At 44.8% G+C, this 14,299-nt stretch overlaps 1 protein-coding gene across 4 annotated transcripts in view; it reads right to left on the bottom strand.

Annotated features, from left to right (window-relative positions):
- Positions 1 to 787: 787 nt before the first annotated feature.
- The window catches only part of LOC138792217 (NACHT, LRR and PYD domains-containing protein 3-like), a 105,481-nt gene continuing 91,969 nt past the window's right edge, over positions 788 to 14,299 (bottom strand). For 3 of the 4 annotated variants that reach the window (XM_069969360.1, XM_069969361.1, XM_069969363.1), the window contains 2 exons: positions 7,065 to 7,235; positions 788 to 1,092 (listed from right to left, as the gene is read on the bottom strand). In XM_069969360.1, coding sequence (XP_069825461.1) covers positions 972 to 1,092; positions 7,065 to 7,235 — 292 coding nt within the window. In that variant the 3' untranslated portion in view covers positions 788 to 971. Of the gene's footprint in view, positions 1,093 to 6,389; positions 6,468 to 7,064; positions 7,236 to 14,299 lie in introns of those variants that run through there. The other variant, XM_069969362.1, reaches the window with a different exon arrangement.

Below are 14,299 nucleotides of genomic sequence, written 5' to 3'. Positions count from 1 at the left end.
GTGGGGCGTCCGTCCTTGTTCATTTAGCCACTGCTGGAGGCCGGGGCGCCCCCTAACTTGCCAGGAGGATGCACCCTGTGTGACCGCACAGGTCAGTCACACACCCAAAAGGCCGGCCTTGTATACAAGTCTCTATCAGTATGGTTGTTGGGGCAGGAAATCCCACAGAGTACAATCTCACAGAATATGTCATATGTAGATGGAGAGCCGTTGGTGGGTTGGAGTGTGTGTTTTTTTGTTTAATGCTCCTCGAAATGTGTTTTAAAGGGATTATCCAGTGTTTAAAAACTTGCCCACTTTCTTCCAGAGAGAGCGCCGCTCTTGTCTCCCGCACAATAGGAAAATACACTTACTGCAGATTATGAGTATATGTAGTTTACTAGAGCGAGTATAGGTCAGTAGTATGTATGTATGTGTGCTCTGTACTTAAGGCCACATTCTGCAATCCCACCACTAGATGTCTCACTGTATTGTATGCACCATATGGCATAGCTAAAGGAAGTTTCACTAGGGGTTAAATCGACAGGTGTAAGTGTCAGCAGTTAGGTAAGAGCGGTTAAAGCCAAGAATACTTCTAAGGTTTTCTTAGGGGTTCCCCCAATGGCTAGCTCTACCCACTATGTGGGGCCTGTGTTCCTGGTTATTTGTCACTTAGTGCCCACAAACAGCATTAGGTGGAAGTTCATGTTCTGCTAGGGAAGCAATGATTGTGGGACTGAAGTCTAAAGTATATTGTTTTTTTTTTTTGCTCTTTGTTTGGCCATTATAAGATCTGATCAGGAGATAAAGGGGTCTGGAATAAGAGAGAGGACAAGATTTTACTATACACAGTTATGTTTTTCTTCATAAATAACCCGGAACAAAGACAAGGTCATGTGATATGAACAATGAAAAAGTATGGAGAGTTTTCTGGGTTACGGATGAGTTGGGTTAAGTCTGTACCCAACAAGTATTGACCATCAATAGTCCTGTCATCTGCTCATCACATCCAGCTTCTTGTTTGTTGAGTAATATATCTGCAGATCTGGTTTGTGTCTTTCTATCTTTCTTATTTCTTCCTTCTCCTCCTTAGACAATCCATTTTTCACCATTCTAGAACAGAAACAGAACCCACAGTGTTAGTGACTTTGTAGCGTAAGGATTGTGTCCTGACCTCTGATCAGTCAGTGGATGGTCAGCCCTGAGGATGGGATCTGTACAATCTCCAGGCCTGGTGACACTGGGGATTTATTAATACAATGTCCCCGCTTTCCTGGAGGTTACATGACTTTTAAATAGACACTTATGACAGATGCCCCCTGTGTCTGGGATCAGTGGTGCCCCCTGTGTCTGGGATCAGTGGTGGGGCCTGTGTCTAGGATCAGTGGTGGGGCCTGTGTCTGGGATCAGTGGTGGGGCCTGTGTCTGGGATCAGTGGTGTCCCTTGTGTCTGGGATCAGTGGCATGGCTGTATCTGGAATCAGTGGTGCCCCTTGTGTCTGGGATCAGTGGTGCCCCTTGTGTCTGGGATCAGTGGTGCCCCTTGTGTCTGGGATCAGTGGTGCCCCTTGTGTCTGGGATCAGTGGTGGGGCCTGTGTCTGGGATCAGTGGTGGGGCCTGTGTCTGGGATCAGTGGTGGGGCCTGTGTCTGGAATCAGTGGTGGGGCCTGTGTCTGGGATCAGTGGTGTCCCTTGTGTCTGGGATCAGTGGTGTCCCTTGTGTCTGGGATCAGTGGCATGGCTGTATCTGGAATCAGTGGTGCCCCTTGTGTCTGGAATCAGTGGTGCCCCTTGTGTCTGGGATCAGTGGTGCCCCTTGTGTCTGGGATCAGTGGTGCCCCTTGTGTCTGGGATCAGCGGTGCCCCTTGTGTCTGGGATCAGCGGTGTCCCTTGTGTCTGGGATCAGCGGTGCCCCTTGTGTCTGGGATCAGCGGTGTCCCTTGTGTCTGGGATCAGTGGTGGGGCATGTGTCTGGGATCAGTAGGGCTGCTTGTGTCTGGTATCAGTGGTGTCCCTTGTGTCTGGGATCAGTGGTGCGGCGTGTCTGGGATCAGTGGTGCCCCTTGTGTCTGGGATCAGTGGTGCAGCTGTGTCTGGGATCAGTGGTGCCCCTTGTGTCTGGGATCAGTGGTGCAGCTGCGTCTGGGATCAGTGGTGCGGCTGTGTCTGGGATCAGTGGTGCCCCTTGTGTCTGGGATCAGTGGTGCCGCTTGTGTCTGGGATCAGTGGTGCCGCTTGTGTCTGGGGTCAGTGGTGCGGCTGTGTCTGGGATCAGTGGTGCCGCTTGTGTCTGGGATCAGTGGTGCGGCTGTGTCTGGGATCAGCTTCCCTGACTTGGTCTCTGCACATAATCCAGTTCTATAAAATAAGAAGTATAAAGGTCCCCATACACCTTCAATACCTGATGGCTGAACAATTGCCTGGCCACCAGTTATGTCTCCCGTGAATCTCTGCCATGAAGTGTTATTTAGGTGGATTGTCCCTCTGCCTGAACTGCCTGACTGGAAGGCAGGGCCGGACTAAAACAAAAAATCAGCCCTGGCACACAAACTACCCCACCAGCCCACATAACAACATAGGAATGCTGACATACTATTTTTTGCCGTATTGACATAGAACACTGACAGAATGTCGCAATATAATATTATAGAATATAGGCTCAGAATGTTGTAAACCTACATTCTTTGTCACCATTCTATGGAAAATACGGACATGGAGAGAAAGGAGCTGCTGCACCTCACACCTGTGGCTGACACTAATGCCTCTCGGCTACCTTTAAAAACCAATGCCAGGATGTTGGTATATAATTTGATCAAACCATATTGCCCATGTACCGCGTGTAGGCAAGAGGCATTAGTGTCAGCCATAGGTGTGAGGTGCAGCAACTCCTTTCTCTTTTTGTCCACATTTTGCTTTTCTCCCTTTTCTGAGTGTTTGCACTCCTCCGGGTAAGACCCATGTGACCCCAATCAGCAGGAGGCACCTGTGCACACATGACTAGTACCTCCTATTCTTTCCATTCTACCTACAGGAGCAATGGTGAGCAGTAAGACCATGTTTCCACTTGTGTTGCTTGGTGGCCGCTTTCTCCTCTGGCGGTGCCTGCTGGGTTATGGGGGGCCCTTGGGGTTTGGTCCTGTGACATTGGGGTTGCAGGGCCATTCTATGGCCTCCCTTCCCTGCTTGCGCTCGCTTTGCAGGGTTAGCCGTCGCTGACCGACACAGTGTTGGTTTAGTGTAGGGACTCATGTGAACCAGGGAACCTGCACGTGGTACACGGGGCAATATGGTTTGTTCAAATTATATACCAACATCCTGGCATTGGTTTTTAAATGTAGCCGAGAGGCATTAGTGTCAACCATAGGTGTGATTTGCAGCATTAGTGTCAGCCATAGGTGTGATGTGCAGCATTAGTGTCAGCCATAGGTGTGAGGTGCAGCATTAGTGTCAGCCATAGGTGTGAGGTGCGGCATTAGTATCAGCCATAGGTGTGATGTGCAGCATTAGTGTCAGCCATAGGTGTGAGGTGCAGCATTAGTGTCAGCCATAGGTGTGATGTGCAGCATTAGTGTCAGCCATAGGTGTGAGGTGCAGCATTAGTGTCAGCCATAGGTGTGATGTGCAGCATTAGTGTCAGCCATAGGTGTGATGTGCAGCATTAGTGTCAGCCATAGGTGTGAGGTGCAGAATTAGTGTCAGCCATAGGTGTGATGTGCAGCATTAGTGTCAGCCATAGGTGTGAGGTGCAGCATTAGTGTCAGCCATAGGTGTGAGGTGCAGCATTAGTGTCAGCCATAGGTGTGATGTGCAGCATTAGTGTCAGCCATAGGTGTGATGTGCAGCATTAGTGTCAGCCATAGGTGTGAGGTGCAGCAGCTCCTTTCTCTTTTTGTCCACATTAGATGGAAATATGACACTGACGTTCTGTTATAGAATGTCGGTTTTAAATATTATGTCATGCTTCTATAGAAACATACTATGCCAGCATTTTGACATAGAACTTAGGCTTAGAATATTGACCTACAGCGTATGCTTAGAATGATGACATAGAGCGTATGCTTAGAATGATGACATAGAGCGTATGCTTAGAATGATGACATAGAGTGTATGCTTAGAATGATGATGTAGAATGTTCTCATTGAATGTATGTTTAGTTAGCAGACATTTGCATAAAGTACACTGACCTGATTCAGGAAAAAATTCAAAGAGTGGTAAAATTAAAAGAAAAAACGCATTTCTTTTATTTGGGGGGTATGTGTTTTTACGCCATTCGCCCTGGGGTAAAACTGACTTGTTATACATGTTTGTCAAGTCGTTACGATTACAACGATACATAACATGTATTACTTTTATATTATCTGATGGCCTGTAAAAAATTCATACCATTGTCAACAAATATATGTTCCTTACAATCGCTCCATTCCCAGGCTTATAGCGCTTTTATCCTTTGGTCTATGGGGCTGTGTGAGGTGTCATTTTTTGCGCCATGATGTGTTCTTTCTATCGGTACCTTGTTTGCGCATATAAGACTTTTTGATCGCTTTTTATTACAATTTTTCTGGATTTGATGCGACCAAAAATGTGCGATTTTGCACTTTGGGATTTTTTGCGCTGACGCCGTTTAGCGTGCGAGATCAGGAATGTAATAAATTAACCGTTTTGCGCGATTACACACGCGGCGATAGCAAACATGTTTATTTATTTATTTATATTCGTAACATGGGAAAAGGGGGGTGATTCACACTTTTATTAGGGGAGGGGGCTTTTTATTATTAATGACACTTTTTTTTTTTTACTCTTACACTTATACTAGAAGCCCCACTGGGGTTAGGGTTTTTCTCCCCCCCGGGGTTGGGGTTATTCCCCCCCTGGGGTTGGTTTTTCCCCCCCCCTGGGGTTGGGGTTATTCCCCCCCTGGGCTTGGGGTTATTCCCCCCCTGGGGTTGGGATTATTCCCCCCCTGGGGGACTTCTAGTATGAGCACTCTGATCTCTCATTGAGATCTATCCTGTATACTAATACAGCATAGATCGATGAGATAGGCACTTTGATTGCTTCCGGCTGCGCAAAGACCCGCCAAAGTGCATAGTTATCAGGGACGGCTGCAGCGATTCGGCCGGCCTCCCGAAGATTACGTCGTTGACAGAAGATCGGGGTCGGGGACGACGCGCGTTAGGTATTTATGGTACACTACACTTCCGGGTCCATGTGCGGGGGTGGGGGAACACGGGGAAAGGGGCGATTCACATACATACCATACATTACAAAGTTATATAACTTTGTAATGTGTGTTATTTTGTGAATAATTTCTTAGCGCCGCACTACCCCTTTCATTCTCAACCCTTAGGGGATCAGTATACCAACCACCCCTTAAGTAACTTGATCTTATTGAGTGGTAACTATCTTGGATCCACTTTCTTTCCAACAGATGAGACGTTTCTGCTGTGATATGGGTCTCTTGGAGGCATATGATAGCAGGAAGTGACTCTTAAATTCTTCTAAATATTGCTAATCTCTTAGCAGCATCTGCCAGCCCCCTAACATGCCATAAAACAATTCTATACCCTATTACTCCTTATTCAAAAATATTTACACAACATAAGAACCCCTCCATACCATATAATCCCCAGGACCCCCACAGAGATAAAAGAAAAGTCCCCACAGAAAGGGAGACAGAATGATCAAGTGACCAGGGAATCGGGGCCGCGACTGAGAAGAGAGGAGAGGAAGAAGGGAAGTGCCTCTTTACATGAGGAGTTCTATCAATATGGGTCTCGGAGGAAAACCAGGTGGACGCCTGTGCGCCCTTTCAACCCCCCAAAATTTGGAGAGATTCTCTATCCCAAATGAGGACAGTAACCATTTGTATATAAAATCTACACAGTCTCTGCCCTCATTTCCCTCAGGGAAACCAATGATCTTCAGTTTAGCCCTTCTCGCCCTATCTTCCATGTCTGTTAGTCTTCTGAGTCTTCAGAGTCTTTCACCTCTTCAAATATCATTTCATAACTAAATTTTTGACACTCTCTGCTCTATGCGTTCTTTCTCAACTTCTGGGTTATTTCCCTAATTTTACCCATATCACTATGCATAAGAGCCATCTCTTCTCTTACACCACCTATCTTACTGACTATTTCCAATACTGAAAGATCTAGTTTCTGGACCGTAGCTAAAAATTTTTAGGGTTAGTGCCCGGCAAAATCTTCTCCTCTTCTGCAATACCCTCTGCGGAACACACCTGAAGATCCTTCTCCATACCTGACACCTGCAAAGTTTCTTATTTTTGTATTTCCTCCTTTACTCCCCTGAACAGAAACATTAAGGTGACCTCCCGACTTTAAGGAGCTGCTGTCCTTTGTTTTCCTTTGCTTAACAAGCTTTTTGTCAACGACATCTCAGCCCGAAACTCCAATTTCAAGCCCTTACAACAATGACGCTAAATCCTGATATTAATATAAAAAAATAGCAATCAAGATGTTAGGTCACCTGCGAAGAAACAAATCACAGATAATAATTTGTCAACAAGTACAGGATCACTAATACTAGATCGCAAATAGTAAGTCACAAATAATAAAGGTAATAGATCGCAGGTAATGGGCAAGCATGTAGTAAGTCAAAATGTAGTAGGTCACAAATGATGAATAAGGGGATAATACAGCAGCAAAAAAAGATCAGCAGGTGGTGGACCAGAAGAGCAAGGTTGGCAAATAATAGGTCAAAGATAATAAGGCACAAACACCAATAATAAATCAGCAGGTAGCGAGATGTAAGTAATAAGTCAGCGCTAGAGATGAGCGAACCGGTTTAGGGTCGATCCGAACCCGAACGATCAGCATTTGATTAGCGGTGGCTGTTGAACTTGCATAAAGCCCTAAGGCTATGTAGAAAACATGGATATAGTCATTGGCTGTATCCATGTTTTCCAGACAACCTTAGAGCTTTATCCAAGTTCAGCAGCCCAAGCTAATCAAATGCCGATCGTTCGGGTTCGGATCGACTCGAACCCGAACCCGGTTCGCTCATCTCTAGTCAGCACATAACAAATTAGATGGGTCAACAGAAAATAGGACATCTCTTACTCACAGTAATTCCTCTATCCTGCAGTCTGGACTGGACAGAGCTTCCACCAAGTGACTGAAGTGAGGACCGGACAGACGGTTATTATACAAGTTAAGTTTCTTCAGGGACCGGTTATTCCTTATTACAGATGCCAAGTGGATGCAGGAAGAGTCTGGTAGGTTATTACAGGCCAATCTGTAATAATAAGAAGATGAGATGTGGGTGACGCATCCACAGAGGGTTATTATAAAAACTGTCGATTGTAAATGTGGAGAGAAAATGTCCCTGGTTGTTAGTAACATCCATAAATGTCATCACTAGAAGCCACCTCTTGTGTGTGCTGGATGGTAGGATTAGATACACTGTTAGTAACATCCATAAATATCATCACTAGAAGCCGCCTCTTGTGTGTGCTGCATGATAGAATTAGATACACTGTTAGTAACATCCATAAATGTCATCACTAGAAGCCGCCTCTTGTGTGTGCTGGATGATAGGATTAGATACACTGTTAGTAACATCCATAAATGTCATCACTAGAAGCCGCCTCTTGTGTGTGCTGGATGATAGGCTTAGATACACTGTTAGTAACATCCATAAATGTCATCACTAGAAGCCGCCTCTTGTGTGTGCTGGATGATAGGATTAGATACACTGTTAGTAACATCCATAAATGTCATCACTAGAAGCCGCCTCTTGTGTGTGCTGGATGATAGGATTAGATACACTGTTAGTAACATTCATAAATGTCATCACTCGAAGCCGTGTCTTGTGTGTGCTGGAAGATAGGATTAGATACACTGTTAGTAACATCCATAAATATATGTGGTGGATGAAAGGAATGGTGGCAGCTACATGATTTGTCCAACGAACCCAGATCTATGGTCCACACATATAGTATCTCACAGCAGTCAGTAGACCCCTAATGTTTTTATAAACAATTAGGAGGATCTCTGCAAATACCCTCTGTGATTTTGTATCCGTCTATACCTGCTACATTGTGTTTACCATAAACCCATCTGTGGAGTATGGTAGGATGAAATGCCTCCGTGTAACACATGAAATGACATACTGTATCATCACAGCTAAACCATGACCTGCTCCTTCCTAACCTATTCTAGTAGCAGGGCCTGGCCATTAGTTGATTATAGTTAGTCCAGTATTACTATTGTAGTGTGATAGCCAGCCTTTTCTACAATAAGGTTTAAACAGGAGGATAAGGGTTAGGTTTCGGAGCAGGGCCACCCTTATAATGGACATCTAGGGCAGGAAAGTGTAAAAATCAGAGTCATGGTGAGTCAGGAGAAACCAAAGACATTGATTATACTCCCTTCACATCATCTTTAACATGCCCTTGTCCCTCTTATATCCCTAGGCTATCCTCCCTCTAACCCTATCCCCTTGTCACCCATATTCCCCAAGTAGTTATACCTACTTTACTGTTGGCTCCTGACGTGCACTCCTACAGGGGGACATGACATAACATGGGGACAGCAGTGCTTTGGTTACTCTGGATAAGGTATGTCAAACGTTGACCCACTGGCCAAATGTGGCCTCAGTTGACATTATTTTTGGCCTGCAGAGGAAATCAATTGATTTCCTAGAGCTGGCCCGTCATTAGGACAGTAAAGCTAACTATGATATGGGCATATTATAATCTTCTGCAGGACGCACCCAGCACAGGCAGTGTGTGAGGATGTCACTAAACTGCCTGTGCTGGGACATGGTGTCACCTTCTATTACTATTGACTTCTAGGCCTCAGGCCTAAAGCTGGCTGTGGCCTAGAAGTGAGTTGTAATAGAAGGTGGCGCTGCGTCCTGCAGGCAGAGGAGTGGCAGAATGGGAGCCAAGAAATCTAATATGAGAGAGAAGCAAATTACCATGTGGGGCACCATTGAGGGGGGCTGACTACTATATGAGGCACTAATATGGTAATGTTGTACGTACTGCCCATGACACTGGGTGCTTCCTGACATAGACAAGCTTTTATACCATGCCGAAATCCATCCATCCGCATTGGTCAGCGGTACGTTTATTAGGGGCGCTACATGCAGCAGTGAATAAATATCAAAGTTGTCCCACTCTCTATTTGAGTTTAACACCCCTGATTTGGATAATTGGCATATCAAATAATTAACCGAGGTCTCGTTATATGTTTGTATTGAAATAAATAAAAGTTCTGGTTTAGTTTCCTTTTTTCAGTGATATTCACACCTCTGAGACCACCGCTGCCTTGCTAAAGCAACTGAAGGTAAAGGTGCTGGACTGGCCAAGCACCTCTCCAGACCTAAACCCTATTGCATATCTGAGGGTCATCCTCAAATTGAAAGTAAAAGAGCTCAAGGTCTCTAATCCACCAGCTCTGTCATGGAGGAGAGGATTCCAGGGGCCACCTGTGATGCGCTAGTGAACTTTGGACACATTTGGTCCTTTTCACTTAGGGATGTACTCACTTTTGTTGTCACAGGTTTAGAAATTCATGGCTGTGAGTTGAGTTATTTTAAGACATAAATTCCAATACTCTTTGAAGACCACTAGCAATGATATAAAGTAACTTTTATTTACATAGAAATAATATAGTGAAATATTCAAAAGTGGTTTAAAACTGGTCAATTATTCAAGGATGAGAAATTGTCTTTGAACAGTCTTGTATAGCTTTCGCTTTCACTGTATTTACTAGATATTGCCAATGGGTGGCACTATAGTCCCACTGTATTTCATATATCAGTAATGATACCATATTTAACAGATATGCAACAGTTGTATCAAAGTAACAAGCAGTTGTTATCGCTATGTTATTCTGCAAGATAGTTTAGCAGCTTATTGCTGCATAAGTATCAATCAGTATAGAGCACTGTGGGCAGAGCCGGACTGGGGCTGAAAAGCAGCCCGGGCACAAAACCCCCACCAGCCCCCATATATATCGTTGCCCCCCCCCCCACACACACCCATTTTGCCAACTATTTCCAACAGAAGAATTTTTAGCTCTACTTAGTCACATTACTTTCTTACATATGTGAAGCCCAGAATTATCACAGAAGAAAAATAAGTGTACACTACCAATATAATTAATAATACCGCCATACACTGACCATATAGTCACCAGATACAAGGTGTACACAGATGCAGCAGTCTATTACACCCTCAAGACTACAGAATAGAATACAGCAGTGATATTACATACCAGGTGTACACAGATGCAGCAGAGTATTACACCCTCAAGACTACAGAATAGAATATAGCAGTGATATCAGCTACCAGGTGTACACAGATGTTGCAGAGTATTACACCCTGCAGACTATAGAAGAGTATACAGCAGTTATCAAACGCAGTCACAGGTAGAATACAGAACAGTTACAGAGGCTCTGTCCGCTCTCCTGTCATTGTGCTGTTCCCCTATCAGACTCCCAAATATATTATCCCTCGCACAGTAAACACTTGCTGTTATTATTACTATGTCACACACTATTAGTACTATTATATAGTGTGTGAGCAGCAGGACTGTCCTCAGAAGATGCAATATTAGCTGTCAGCAGGGGTGGACACAGACAGCAGAGGATCCCTGTGCAAGGATGTGCCTGAGCCCCCCATAACCTAAGTATCCCCCCACTCTTGCCCCTACATAAGTGATTACACTGGACTCACAGGTGGCGTCTTCTGTGATCAGAGTCGCTCACTTTCTTTTTTCTTTCCCATCAGGCCCGGCCATCATGACTATTCTCCCGAGCACAATTCATCTCCACAGAATCTGCCAGACAAAGAATTTAGGCTCCTGGCATTAGCACCATCCTCACTTCTATACACAGTCCCCATGTATTGCCACACACTGTAATAGTGCCCACTCTGTGCCCATATAATAGCCCTCTCTGCACCCCCATATAGTATACATAGCCCCCTTTGTGACCTCATATAGGGTATATATATCCCCACTGTGCCCCCATATAGTATATATATATATATATCTCCCCACTGTGCCCCCATATAGTGTATATATATATCCCCACTGTGCCCCCATATAGTGTATATATATATATATATATATATATATATATATATATATATATATATATATCCCCACTGTGCCCCCATATAGTGTATATATATATCCCCACTGTGCCCCCATATAGTGTATATATATATATCCCCACTGTGCCCCCATATAGTGTATATATCCCCACTGTGCCCCCATATAGTGTATATATATATCCCCACTGTGCCCCCATATAGTATATATATATATATATATATTATATCTCCCCACTGTGCCCCCATATAGTGTATATATATATATATCTCCCCACTGTGCCCCCATATAGTGTATATATATATCCCCACTGTGCCCCCATATAGTGTATATATATATATATATCCCCACTGTGCCCCCATATAGTGTATATATCCCCACTGTGCCCCCATATAGTGTGTGTATATATATATATATATATATCCCCACTGTGCCCCCATATAGTGTATATATATATCCCCACTGTGCCCCCATATAGTGTGTATATATATATACCCACTGTGCCCCCATATAGTGTGTATATACATATATATATTATATATATATCCCCACTGTGCCCCCATATAGTGTGTGTAAATATATATATATATATATATATATATATATATCCCCACTGTGCCCATATATAGTGTGTGTAAATATATATATATATATATATATCCCCACTGTGCCCCCATATAGTATATATATCCCCACTGTGCCCCCATATAGTGTATATATATATCCCCACTGTGCCCCCATATAGTGTATATATATCCCCACTGTGCCCCCATATAGTATATATATATATCCCCACTGTGCCCCCATATAGTATATATATATCCCCACTGTGCCCCCATATAGTGTATATATATCCCCACTGTGCCCCCATATAGTATATATATATATCCCCACTGTGCCCCCATATAGTATATATATATATATATATCCCCACTGTGCCCCCATATAGTGTATATATATCCCCACTGTGCCCCCATATAGTATATATATCCCCACTGTGCCCCCATATAGTATATATATATCCTCACTGTGCCCCCATATAGTATATATATATATATATCCCCACTGTGCCCCCATATAGTGTATATATATCCCCACTGTGCCCCCATATAGTATATATATATCCCCACTGTGCTCCCATATAGTGTATATATATCCCCACTGTGCCCCCATATAGTATATATATATATCCCCACTGTGCTCCCATATAGTGTATATATATCCCCACTGTGCCCCCATATAGTATATATATCCCCACTGTGCTCCCATATAGTGTATATATATCCCCACTGTGCCCCCATATAGTGTATATATATCCCCACTGTGCCCCCATATAGTATATATATCCCCACTGTGCCCCCATATAGTATATATATCCCCACTGTGCCCCCATATAGTGTATATATATCCCCACTGTGCCCCCATGTTCGTATGCCCCCTCTATGCCCCATATAGTTTTTAAATGCCCCCTTTGTGCCCCATAGTGTTCTATGCCCCCTCTTGCCCCCTACAATGTATAAAGTACTTCTGTGTGCCCCCTTAGTTTTATATGCCCCATATGGTTTTTAAATATCCCCTCTGTGCCCATATATAGTGTATATATATAAATATCCCCTCTGTGCCCATATATAGCTTTTTCCATGCCCCCTCTTTGCCCCAAATACTTTTCTATGTCCTCTGTGTGCCCTTGTTATGCTATGCCTCCTCTGTGCCCCGTATTTTGCCACCACCCACAGTGCCCCACCAGCAGTGACCCATCCATAGTGCCCTACCCCCGAAAAAAAAAAAAAACATCATCTTACCTGTCACCCGTTCCTGCTGCTCCTCCCCCGGCAGCGCGCGTCTTCTTGCTCATCTTCCGGCGCAGGCAGCATAGTACAGGAGACTCTGCCTGGGCCGGACGTCGCAGCCCCTATCAGACGTCAGCGTGTGTCTTTAAGACGCACACGCTGACGTCACACGCTGACGTCTGATAGAGGCTGCGACGTCCGGCCCAGGCAGAGTCTCCTGTACTATGCTGCCTGCGCCGGAAGATGAGCGAGAAGACGCGCGCTGCCGGGGGAGGAGCGGCAGGAACGGGTGACAGGTGAGATGTTGTTGTTTGTTTTTCCCCCCCTCCCGGCCCACCACGCAGTCTTCAGCCCGGCAGCGGCCCTCTGCTACTGATTAAGCAGCACAGCGGCAGAGGGCCGCGGCGGGGCTGTTTATTTAGAATGTCTTTTTTTTTTTTTTCTTTGCAGTCTGGGCGGCCCCCGGACTGGTAATCCGGCCAGCCCAGCGGGCATTTGCCCGGTTTGCCAGATTACCAGTCCGGGCCTGACTGTGGGTGCCGGCATACCTGGAGTGCAATCATCCGCCTCTAGCTATTAATACATTCGTTCTATATAGGACTGTTGTATATATATATATATATATATATGTATATTTCTTCCTGGTATAGTCACTATAGAATCACTAAGGTCCCTGCCTAAAAACACAGACCCCCACTATCCTGACATTTCACCAATGGAGCGTGGAGACTGCGCTGGCAGCGTGCACACTATGTTTTTATAAATTCTGTTTGTGACGTAGTTGAGACACTCTTCCAATAGTTAGTTGAGTATCCAATCCTCTTGAATTGTCAGTCTATTGACATGTATTGTTAACCTATCAGACTTGTGAAACCAGTCCACACACTATCTGACCAATCACATGTATTTAGATGTGCATTGCGTCATGTTAACATGAGGACATGCCGATCACGCGCAGATGCAGGGAGGTCGGCAGTACGCATGACAAAGGACCTAGACCCATAGTGTGCAGAAAGAGGATACCCTATACAGTTCATTGGCCAACAGAGCAACAAGGTCACCCCACTAAATAGGTTAGATAAAGTGGCACAACAGAAAACCTCTAGGCCAGGGGTACTCAACAACTTTTAGCGAGGGTCCACTTACCGGGGTCTTTTGTCAGGTGAGGATCCGAGCTGAACATCAGTAGGAAACGTGTTTTGTTACTTTTCACAAACGTTGTTGAACTATTTACAGAATTGATGCTTATTAGTGGGAAAACTGGCCCTGAAATGAGGTACAAAGTGGGTGACTGCCCCAGTAGTATATAGCCCCCCTGTGTGCTCTCCCCCAGTAGTATATAGCCTCTCTGTGCACTCTCCCCCAGTAGTATACAGCCCTCCTGTGCGCTCTCCCCAGTAGTATATAGCCCCCCTGTGTGCTCTCCCCCAGTAGTATATAGCCT

This window comes from Dendropsophus ebraccatus, chromosome 5 (genome assembly GCF_027789765.1).
Source record: "Dendropsophus ebraccatus isolate aDenEbr1 chromosome 5, aDenEbr1.pat, whole genome shotgun sequence".
Taxonomy (NCBI): domain Eukaryota; kingdom Metazoa; phylum Chordata; class Amphibia; order Anura; family Hylidae; genus Dendropsophus; species Dendropsophus ebraccatus.
The sequence above is the reverse complement of the archived record's forward strand: the minus strand, read 5'-3'. Positions and strand labels throughout refer to the sequence as shown.